The sequence below is a fragment of the Cylas formicarius genome, unplaced genomic scaffold, assembly GCF_029955315.1.
Source record: "Cylas formicarius isolate icCylForm1 unplaced genomic scaffold, icCylForm1.1 PGA_scaffold_7__23_contigs__length_41026272, whole genome shotgun sequence".
Taxonomy (NCBI): domain Eukaryota; kingdom Metazoa; phylum Arthropoda; class Insecta; order Coleoptera; family Brentidae; genus Cylas; species Cylas formicarius.
The window spans coordinates 30,039,585-30,049,911 of NW_026844352.1; the positions used below are offsets into that span (position 1 = coordinate 30,039,585).

The 10,327-nt window shown below is 33.4% G+C and overlaps 2 protein-coding genes across 4 annotated transcripts; one reads left to right on the top strand and one right to left on the bottom strand.

Annotated features, from left to right (window-relative positions):
- Window positions 1-258: 258 nt before the first annotated feature.
- Window positions 259-5,050, bottom strand: LOC132704447 (apoptosis inhibitor 5). The gene is made up of 7 exons (XM_060674452.1): window positions 4,829-5,050; window positions 4,288-4,773; window positions 3,891-4,094; window positions 3,640-3,834; window positions 3,098-3,481; window positions 2,888-3,047; window positions 259-1,005 (listed from the first exon to the last, which is right to left on the bottom strand). The coding sequence occupies exons 1-7, from the start codon at window positions 4,898-4,900 to the stop codon at window positions 926-928; spliced, it is 1,581 nt and encodes a 526-aa protein (XP_060530435.1). The 5' UTR covers window positions 4,901-5,050; the 3' UTR covers window positions 259-925.
- Window positions 5,051-5,171: 121 nt separating this feature from the next.
- On the top strand, window positions 5,172-10,210 carry LOC132704446 (gamma-tubulin complex component 2-like). 3 transcript variants are annotated; one of them, XM_060674449.1, is made up of 13 exons: window positions 5,172-5,508; window positions 5,566-5,742; window positions 5,798-5,933; window positions 5,988-6,461; window positions 6,532-6,660; window positions 6,716-6,892; window positions 7,697-7,871; window positions 7,922-8,323; window positions 8,383-8,729; window positions 8,792-8,935; window positions 9,059-9,130; window positions 9,488-9,663; window positions 9,982-10,163. In XM_060674449.1, the coding sequence occupies exons 1-13, from the start codon at window positions 5,456-5,458 to the stop codon at window positions 10,031-10,033; spliced, it is 2,514 nt and encodes an 837-aa protein (XP_060530432.1). In that variant the 5' UTR covers window positions 5,172-5,455; the 3' UTR covers window positions 10,034-10,163. The 3 variants fall into 3 exon arrangements, with proteins under 3 accessions (XP_060530432.1, XP_060530434.1, XP_060530433.1); XM_060674451.1 differs by lacking the exon at window positions 9,488-9,663 and having other exon boundaries at window positions 9,982-10,210; XM_060674450.1 differs by lacking the exon at window positions 9,059-9,130.
- Window positions 10,211-10,327: the final 117 nt, after the last annotated feature.

Genomic DNA, 10,327 nt, shown 5'->3' on the forward strand with positions numbered 1-10,327 from the left:
CTTCAAAAAAATGTAATGTGAAGATGGTCTTTTCAGAATGCCATATATGAAATTGAATTGCAATCAGTTAAACAAAATAAAAACCACAAAGTTTTGCTTTTCTTAGGCCTATTTTAAGCAAAGAGCACTCTAATAAAATATCTAAATTTAAAGCAATTTACTATGCTAATTTCAAAATATTCACTAAAAATGGATTTGGCAAATATTCCAACATCCCCTAAAATTTTGAAGACAATAAAAATACTGTCACTTCTGTCTACTGTCACTTTATTTTTACACAAATTTTTAAAATATTTATAACAGGCATTAACTCATTACGAAAAACCATATAAACATTTCGCTGCTCTAGGTTCACAAAAGAGGACAAAAATTAAAATTCATATATAAAATGTCAAATTAAACATATATTTTCCGTTACAAAAAACAATGGTTTCCAAGATATATATTCAGACAAGCCGTACTCCATCCCAAAAAGAAAAAATGAAGAACAAATGATAACCACATTAGGAATATTAGGAAAAAGCAGAATGAAGGGAAACAAAGTGAGGTAATCATCGAAACTAAGCGCATCCCCGGAGTGCAACAATCATATTTTTTTGTGTTTTAAGATGATGATAAAAAAGAAATAGGACAAATTTAGATATGTGACTGAACAGTCAACCTATTTGAAAGGAAAGCAAAAATAAATATTTGCGAAACTCGTCTGCTTTCGTAAATAAAAATTCAAACAAGAAGTGAATAATTAGAAATGAGTAACTTATGAAACACAAATCTCTTAGCTTAAATTAAATTGCTGAAATATTTTGCCTAGCATGACATTTTAGTTGTCTATTCAAATGTAATTTAAGCAAAGAGATACAAATACCAAAGACTGTTAAACTCTAAGAAGAAAATGTCAATTCTGAAAACCTATAAGCAAACCTGTTCAATTCCTCCATGTTCGACTGCCTCTGCCTCTTGGTACTGGGCCCCCACGACCGCGACCCCCGCGCGAACTGGACCTAGCTGAAACACAAGTAATATTTCCCTTTCACAAAAACTGATACACCATGGCCAACATATTACTTGTTACTTTCGAAAAATCGATGAAATCGAATTTTTCGAAAGTATACGCGCTTAGAACGAAACTTATATCTCGACAACGGAGCGTCGTACAGCGTCGCTGTTAGTACCGATTGATTCAGCGTCGAAAAATAAACGTTTTCATTTTTTGTCTGTTCTATGTTCTCTGTTCTCTGTCCACGCTCCATAAAAACGCGAATAACTTTCGAACGGTTTGAGTGAGGGAGCTCAAATTTTGCTCCTTTTAAACAGTCCACGCTATAAAACACGATAAGTGTCACTTGGCACAGGTATAGAGCTTAGTTAATGAAACCTATTGAAACTCGGGGTCGGGAAGTATTTTTAAAAAATTAAAAATCGCGTTTGCAACGGTCCGTGAAAAAAATCATTTCTCAAAAACGATTGCAAATATCGAAATAATTTGTGAACGAAAAGATGCACAAGATCGGGATCAAAAAATCATTAAGAATAAGTTTTTTTTTTTAATTTACAGAGTGAGCGTGAATTTGCAAATAACCTAAAAAATGGGATTTTGTAAAGAAAATTGGCTATAACTAGTTGTCAGTTTCTTGGACATGGTCATACGGGCCGTATAGACACCTAAAACTTTTCTATTTAACGTTTTTACATATTGTACAGGGATATTTCGTGCTATAATGTAAATGTGCAGCTATCCACTTCAGAATTGCCAGGAATATAGAAGTATATACTTACATTTAAACCTTAGAAGTTGGGCGCAATCAAAAGTTTTGGAAATTTTTTTTATTGGGTTATTTTTGCTTCTAGAAAAAATAATTTTCTCGTAAACTATTTAGAAGATCGGCAAAATTCTTGAATCAGGATACGCGGCAGATTCAGGACTATAACTTTTATTTTAAACGTTTTTTTCGATTATATACAGGGGTTTTCAATTATGGACAAAAATCTAAAAGACCCCGAAAATTGTTCTTTCCCAGAGTAAATTATTAGCCGTAAATCAAAATTCCTAAAAAATATGGAAAAATGGTTTAGATGGTATTGTAGACCACATCAATAGCCACAATTTTTGTATTTACGGTTTTCTTCTTATCACATACGCTATTCGGGATACTTAAAAAAATCCAAATGAAAACCAACATTTCTCGCCCTAAATCTAGACGCGATGATGTCATTTACTATTACGACGTACGTCTCAGAAAACTAGTATTTTCTCGAAAAGCACTCTATTGGAAAATTTCATATACCAGGAAACGTGCGAGATCCAGGGCTATACCCTCAATATCGAACATTGTTTGAATTAAATATAGGATGTGTCTTTTATATGTAATTTTTTTGCGGTAAATGAAAAACTGTTATAGATGGGATAATTTGATTTGAATAAACTGTGTCGATTGCGAGTTCCAGGGTGCAAGAGATAATTGAAGAAATATCATTGGAAATCGCTATTGAGAGTACAAATTTTTGTATTTATCAAAGTTTGCAATGACTTTGAAGATCGACGAGACTTTATACAGTGTGTATGCAGAATAAAATTGAATCGATTTTGCGAAAGTTCCACAGTCGTCCGCAGGAGCACGATACAAAAACAATGCGTCCCTCTAGGACAAAATAAAAAATTCAAAGCTCAGTAGTGGCTTTCTAGACTGCAAGGTGCATCTTACGGAGCAGACGCTTCGCACAGCCACGATTTTTCGAAATCAATCTTGCTGTACCTATCAGTTTCTCGCAATTATGAAAAGAAACAAAATCCAACAAGAATAAGCAAAAACTTGCCTTGCAAAAAACTCACTAACAACATATAACATTTTCTAGATCAAATTCTGTATAGGATATGGACATAACTTACCAAAATTATTACTAAATTTTCCGCTTGGCGGCGTGTACAGTTTCCTATCCTCTCCACTCCTATTTGACCTGTTCTGCTTTGCAGTGGATCCATTACTAGAATCGAATGTGATGGGAACATGTCTTTTTCCACCTGAAGGAGAAATATGGGTTTCGCTAACCTAAAAAGCAAAATTTATTATAAGTTTCATTTGATGAAAACACTTTTAACCTTGATTTTTTTGTCTTCTTTCTTAAATGACAATTGAACATTACACTTGTACAATGGAGGTTGGTAAAACAAATCCTTGATCAGAGAATTAATATTGTTCAACACTATTGGGGCTACTTTCAATTTGGCCTGTTCTTCTCTACTTAATCCGTCCTTTTTGTTAGCCAGTGTATTTTCCAGGCCTCTCTTGCACCCCTGCACACCCCTTGAAAAATACTGCAGCCTCTGTCGAAAATCCTTTAAAAGTTGTGGGTCTGCTGTTAGAAATTCTGGGCATTTTCGGGCTAACTTATGAAATGCATAGAGCAAACATTCAACACTTGAGAAGTCTAGGTTAGGCACCTCACTCATATCCACATTCTCAGGAGGTAGGGGCATGTAATCCTATAAAATTTATTCCAGTCTTAACATCACTTTAAATTCAGAAAATACAAAAATACAATTAAACAATTCACATAAAGAATATAGTTTAGAATTTTTTTGAACATCATTAAAATCCAAAATTTCATTTATAACTAAAATTAATTAAGGAAATAACAAACTTTGATTTTTTCAAAAATGTGGCCAACTTGAACTGAAGTACTCTCAAGATCTCCACAGTGAGCACTAAGCTCTGCCAATTGTCTCAACAATCTTAACTGTAAAGTTTCTCCATTTTCTAAGGTGCCAATTGTATCCCACCTTGGTAATACTTGATCACAGTAATATACAACAAATTTTGTGGAGTTCACATTGGCCTACAATTAAAATAATCACAAAATCAATAGATCCCCAAAAAATGAAATCAACTTACATTGAATACTGACAGAATACAATCCACACACATGATTAAACGATCAGTGTTATTGCTTCCCTCCTCTAGAGGGTCAAAAGTCTCACTAAGTTCTACCCTTTCAGCCACTAAATCTACCATTTCTTGCTGCCCAGCTGTTGTTTTTATCAATTTTGAATCCATTAAAAAAGGCATTACAATCAGGAATTCATTAGATGTAGAATCCTAAAACAAAATTTATGTCATCTGTATTGACCATTAATTAACCATTTTAATATTATAAATCTGTTTATGTTTTTATAATACATAATATCGTTATTGCTAATGAAAGTATGAAAATTTTTCATTTTTGTAAATTTGTTAATCTCAATAAATATTGTAAATTTCCCAAAATAATAAAAACAATTGAAGTTCATACCTGAAGAATTTTCTTGCCTTCTTCAATCAACAAATCCTCCAGTTCAGTACCAAGTTTAACCTGAAGTTTCGCCAGTTTGGTATATAAGAAACTAATACATTTCTCCCTGATTGTTTCATCAGCAGGAGAAAGAATGTTCGACAGTATACCTTTAGTGGCATTTACCTGATCCTCTTTAAATACTTGAATCAAAGAGTTGCATGCAGTGGTATAATCTTGATCTTCTAACTGCAGTAATTGTGACAAAATACTTCCTATGTTACTGACAAATTCCTTGTTACTTTTGCAAAGTAATGGTAATGTTTTCATGGCGCAGATTCGAATATCACTGTCACTATCTTCGCATAAGTCAAGAATTGCATTTAAGGCTTGATCTTGCAGGGAAGGAAAATTTTTAAAAAACTTGCAAATTATTTGTGCAGCCAGTTTCTTTTCTTTTGCATCACCTTTTGTGCCCTCTATGCAATCTTCATATTCTTTCGAGTGCTGCCAAAATAAGTTAATAAGTACCTATACAAACTAGATTTAGGATTCACCTAACCTGATCAATTTTATCTTTTGCAGCCGACAGAACTTCGTACTTTTCGTACAATGCTTCCAATAAATCTGCCATTGCGGCTAAAATACTGAAATGTGCAGCGGGTTTAGAAAGCTAGATACAAAAATTTGCTGAATTTGCGATAAACTATTGAACCACAGCGTGTCAATACAAAACCACCATTTTCATTTATATTCAAACAACCATGGATACTGAGACCAATTTGATCGCAGACCAAAAATCGTAATCTTTACGATTCTTGTCGCAGACTACTTGTTAATTCTGTGGTTTGATGTGACTGAGAGCGATTTCATGGCATTGAACAGGCTATAGCTTAGAATAACAATAGTCGGTTAAACCTATGAGGTTGATCCTTCTGCAATATAAACAAAAAGCTCATAATTTCGTTTTACAAAATGAATATGAGTCTATGAAGTATTAATTAAAATTCGTCTATAATAGAGAAAAAACCTCGAACCCTAAAAATATTAAAAAAGAAAACGAAGCTTCAAGTAGAAAGTATAGAACGTCAAAATAACGATTATTTGTTTATATTTGAATGCCTTATTCACAAAATATTCCCCTCAATTACAAGCTAGATGGTATAAACTAGCAGTAGTTTGCCTCAATATGAGTGAATTTAAACTTCAACATGTTGTTGCAAAATTATTACAACAATTGGGGTTTGTAAAAAATGATTTGATTAATGTTTTTACTTACTATTATGTTATTATTGTTAGGGGGCATGTGCAGCCAGAAGAGTTGGTTGATTATCTACAAAAAGATCTAAATAGAAGCACTGGATCAAGCTGTTCGGGCTTACAGATGATTCAAGAAAGTCATGTTCAGAATCTTGTAGAAAAAGTATCAAACCCACAGCCATTTTTAGCAAAATACAATGATTTGAAACAAAAGAAGTATGTTACCTATTAGAGCTATCATGTATAATGAATTTTTGTGTTATTGTTTTAGTGTGGATTGTTTAAATTTGTACATGCAGTTACTTAACAGTATTTCCCGTGATAGCGGGGTAAAATCTTTGCTCTTGAAGAGCAAGAAACAACCTTTTTCAATTTCAGAAATAATTACTCGAGATACATTACCACAGGTACATTATTTGCACCTGTTTTTGTAATAACATTTAACTGAATGAATCTTGAAGGTCAAAAGCAGATTGAAGGAGAATATAAAAAATATGCCCGTAGGGGATATAAGCAGTATTTTAAATGTATCTGCATCCATACCCCTAGCTTCCACACCATCAGTGGCTTCTTGGGTTCAGAGAAGGCCAAATATGTCACTTGATTTTTCCACACATAGCTTTGGAAGTTACACAGCAGCAATTCCTGAAGTTTCCCAAGAAAATGTGCTTATTGAGGATTTGTTGAACGTTCTTATAGGTCTTCCAGGATGTTATATAGAACCGGAAGAGTTAAGTGATATTTATGGCCCTAGGATGTTTAGAATAAATGATAATGTGCCTCCAGCACTGCAAGAACTTGTTAAACAGATACTTCCCCTGGCCAGTCATTATTCTGTGATACAAAGGTTTACAGAAGAAAAGATGAGGTTTGAGTTTGGTCAAGTGAATAATGCCCTGGCAGAAGCTATGCAGAGGCTTATTAAAGACCATATGGTAAGTGTGAAATTGGTTAAATTGATTTTGTTTATATTTTTGTATGTTGTATGATCTGTTATACACATAGCTATTTGTTGTCCAACTTGAGACGGAATTCCGAACAAATAATCTAAATTTACAAAAAGTGTGGTTCTTTGCACAAAGAAACATGCAATGTCTCGGTGTTGCTGCGGGTATAGCATTTTCTATAAGCAAGGTAATACAAGAAGTTTGCAGTACATGACATACAATAACCTAGATCTGTTTTATAGTCCAATGCAAAAGGTGGTAAAGTTTTAAGCCTCTTGCATGACAGTGTGATAAATTCAATTGGGGATGAAAAAACTCAGCAGTTGTGCCTCCGACTTATGGAAGAGGCTTGCCAACCATATATGAAAATGTTGGGAATGTGGATATACAGAGGAATTATTTCGGATCCAATAAGTGAGGTAAGTACATTATAAGTATAAAGTTAAATTCCGCTTCTACCAGCCAACTAAGTAACACACTAACTTAGAACTTACTTCCGTTAATAATTAATTGGTTATTTATTCATCATCATGGAAGCGTAATATACAAGGTGTTTAAATAAAAAACATACTTTCCCCATTTCAAATTTTGGTAAAAAGCAAATTATTGAGCCAAACCAAGAAAAAAATATAAAAAAGAAATATGTTCAGGATTTGAATTTTCAATTGGAAATTATTTGGGATACATACTGCAGTACCGCATTGGCCAAAGTATTTTTGAAATATAATTTTTAATCTGTTATGGCCATAGTTCCAGTTTGTTATTGTTCGCTTTTTAATTCTACAAAACGACTTTGATGGGATTCTATTATGCGGCAATTATATAACCCGGGAGGTAATTTTGAGTTTATTTTCGGCAGCGCACTTTTTAAAAAACACATAATTTTCGTGTCGTGTGTCGCGTATAAAGAGCATACTGCATAAAGAACACAGGCTAATTGTTAATAGCGCATTTATAACAAGTTTTTATGGTTAAAAAATGCCTCTTCCCTGAGAAGCATTACAGGATCCTATCGCAACAATCCATAGGTAACGATGTGACTGAAAAAGCATGTTGCGAAATGTATATTCCCCAGTTAACAAACGAAATATTGCATTCAAAGTTATATGTGTGCTTAAATAGTGAACAGAAAAATAAAAAAAGAAATTGACCGCATTTCAGAATTCAGGATTTATGAATTTTTCCATTTTGTGATAGCGTATCGAATTAAATTAAGATTTTAGTTTCTGATAGAAGACAACGAGGTAATTCAAAAAGAAGACATGCCCGTTGACTATTCGGCCGACTATTGGGACAAAAAGTACTCAATCCGACGAGATGGAATACCAAAATTCTTAGATTCGGTTTCCGATATTATATTAAAAGCCGGAAAATATCTGAATGTGATCCGTCAGTGTGGTAATTTCACGTATTCTCCATAGTGAGCAATTGATAACGAACAATTTTAGGAAAACCAGTGAAAAACAAAGTCCATCCGATTCAATACAAAATTGAAGAGAAGCACTATATTGAGGCGATTGAGAAGGCTTATATGTTTGCGAGCCAAACACTGTTAGACCTGGTAATTAAGGAAAAGGATCTTATCGGTCGATTGAAATCCGTTAAACATTATTTTCTGCTCGATAAAGGCGATTTCATAGTAACATTTTTAACTCTGTGTGAAAAAGAAATGAATAAAGGTGTGGTGGATGTTATACAGGGCCGATTGGAATCTCTGATGGATTTGGCTTTGCGTCTTTCTAGCGCTGTTAACGATCCTTACAAGGATGATCTGAGGACTGAATTACTGCCTTTTAATTTGCAGTATCAGATGTTTAAAATATTGAGCATACAAACTAACTCAGAACAGGGTATAATTTTTACTAAATTGCCTAAATCGATTAACGCAACAATGATTTTTCTATTCTAGAGTATTGGACCAATTCCGATCCCAAACAGCTGTCCGTCATAGAATCTTTTACATTTAGTTACGAAGTGCATTGGCCGTTATCTCTCATACTTAATCGAAAGTCTTTGGCACGTTACCAGATGATTTTTCGCCATTTGTTCTATTCCAAGCACGTGGAAAGGATGATTTGCCAAGTGTGGAAGTCAAATAAGGTGGCTAAAAAATTTCACTGTGAAGACGCAAGGCACTATAGGGAAGCTTTCGCACTGAGGCAGAAGATGCTTCATTGTATCCAAAATCTGGAATACCACATGATGGTCGAGGTAATAGAGCCCCATTGGTGTATGTTTTTACAGAAAATATCTAAGGTCAGTTATATGCTGGATTTATTTAGGTGACAATTAAGAATTCTCGAAAATCTTTATTTCAGGTTCAAAATGTTGATGAAATTTTAGCGTGTCACTGTGATTTCCTAGATAGCTGCCTTGAAGATTGTATGTTAACAATACCGGAGATCTTGAACACCGTCATCGACTTGCTAAATATTTGCGTGGATTTTTGCAAATTTATGCAAGTAAGTAAGAATTTCAATTTTTTATAGCGATGTGGCAATTTTAAACATTTGCTTTCAAAGTTTTTTATTATATGTATACATATATATATGATTTTTTTATTATCGCATTTTGCACACTCGAAGAGGATGCAGCGCTATTTTGTGGAAGCGGAGTTGGGCTCATTGCCAAATTCGTTTTACGAATCTTTTATGCAGGTATTATTACTAAAGCAAGAAGCTTTTATTGCGCTTTTAGTGAATATAATATATTAAACGCATGATGAATCGCTCTTTGCACTACTCTTTCACCCATCTCAAAATATGCGTCCAATTTTTGAATTTTAATATTCAGTTTGGGAACTCGGAGTTAAGCCCCTAAAATAAACTTTAGTCCCAGTCTACTCATAAAACTTTTGTTTTAAGTACCAGAAAATGTCGTTTATTCTTCTGCTTACTTTTCCACGTGTCTTAAGTATAACTTACAACAGATATCAGTTAGTGGCGCATTTGTCCCTTCCCCAAGTTATTTTTCCTCTTGCAAATTACCGCTACTTAATTCTGATCAATTTATAGAATGACGTAATGATTCTCAGTAGCAGCCACGAAACAGAACTAGATTTAAGCTTTAAAGACAAAATAGGAGCATTTGACGCCCAGTTCACCAAGTCTATTAGAACTCTCTTGGCGCAAATTAATAATCTGAACAAAGATACTAGCGAACACGACAGGTTGTTTAACTTGCTCTATAGGTGAGTTGGTTTTTGATATTTTTTTAAATCAAATTCTTTCGTTTACTGTAGAATTTTTGATAAACTCATTAGTTTTATTTATCTTTGAATATTATTTTTTCCATATTTTAATCAAGATTCTATTTACCATATCCGGGATATTAGATGGTTAATTGGTATTGCCAGATTAACTCTAATTTTGCGTTTTTTATTGCTAGTCTTCGTGAATTAGAAGTGTAGTGGTTGCTTGATAAAATAGATCTGAATAACACGGTGCATTTTGGTATAGTATGGTATCAAGTTGTATCATTTTGGTTCAATACCTTGTTTTTATTTCAGGTTGAATTTCAATTCGTACTATACTGGAGGATTGGTGAATTCGTCTGGTTAATTTTCTGGGTGTTCATTCGTTTTTATATTAATTTATTTTATGTAAAAATATCTCTTTAATATTAATAATGTGGTTATCAAAGGACAAAACAAGAAAATGAAAGCAATTTTAACTTGAAAAGCTAAACTTCTGGAATATGGATGTAAATATACTTCTTGTTTAACAAATAAATCTTAATTAGTTTATGGTAGTATTGATTTTAATATTGGTTTTCATGTTGCGTCATGATACATTTTTTGGATAATTGGGTAAAAAGAATCAACGAGTGATATATATCTTGGTTACTTATTATCC

What these genes read in the sequence shown, in the direction of transcription:
- LOC132704447 (XM_060674452.1), bottom strand. Translation starts at nt 4,900, where the DNA reads ATGGCAGATTTATTGGAAGCATTGTACGAAAAGTACGAAGTTCTGTCG. An exon ending in AAGGCAAGAAAATTCTTCAG is followed by an intron (nt 4,095 to 4,287) that starts GTATGAACTTCA and finishes ATTTTGTTTTAG; the next exon opens with GATTCTACATCTAATGAATT. An exon ending in AAAATTTAGTAATAATTTTG is followed by an intron (nt 1,006 to 2,887) that starts GTAAGTTATGTC and finishes CTTGTGTTTCAG; the next exon opens with CTAGGTCCAGTTCGCGCGGG.
- LOC132704446 (XM_060674449.1), top strand. Translation starts at nt 5,456, where the DNA reads ATGAGTGAATTTAAACTTCAACATGTTGTTGCAAAATTATTACAACAA. An exon ending in AAATTATTACAACAATTGGG is followed by an intron (nt 5,509 to 5,565) that starts GTTTGTAAAAAA and finishes TATTATTGTTAG; the next exon opens with GGGGCATGTGCAGCCAGAAG. An exon ending in ACAAACTAACTCAGAACAGG is followed by an intron (nt 8,324 to 8,382) that starts GTATAATTTTTA and finishes TTTCTATTCTAG; the next exon opens with AGTATTGGACCAATTCCGAT.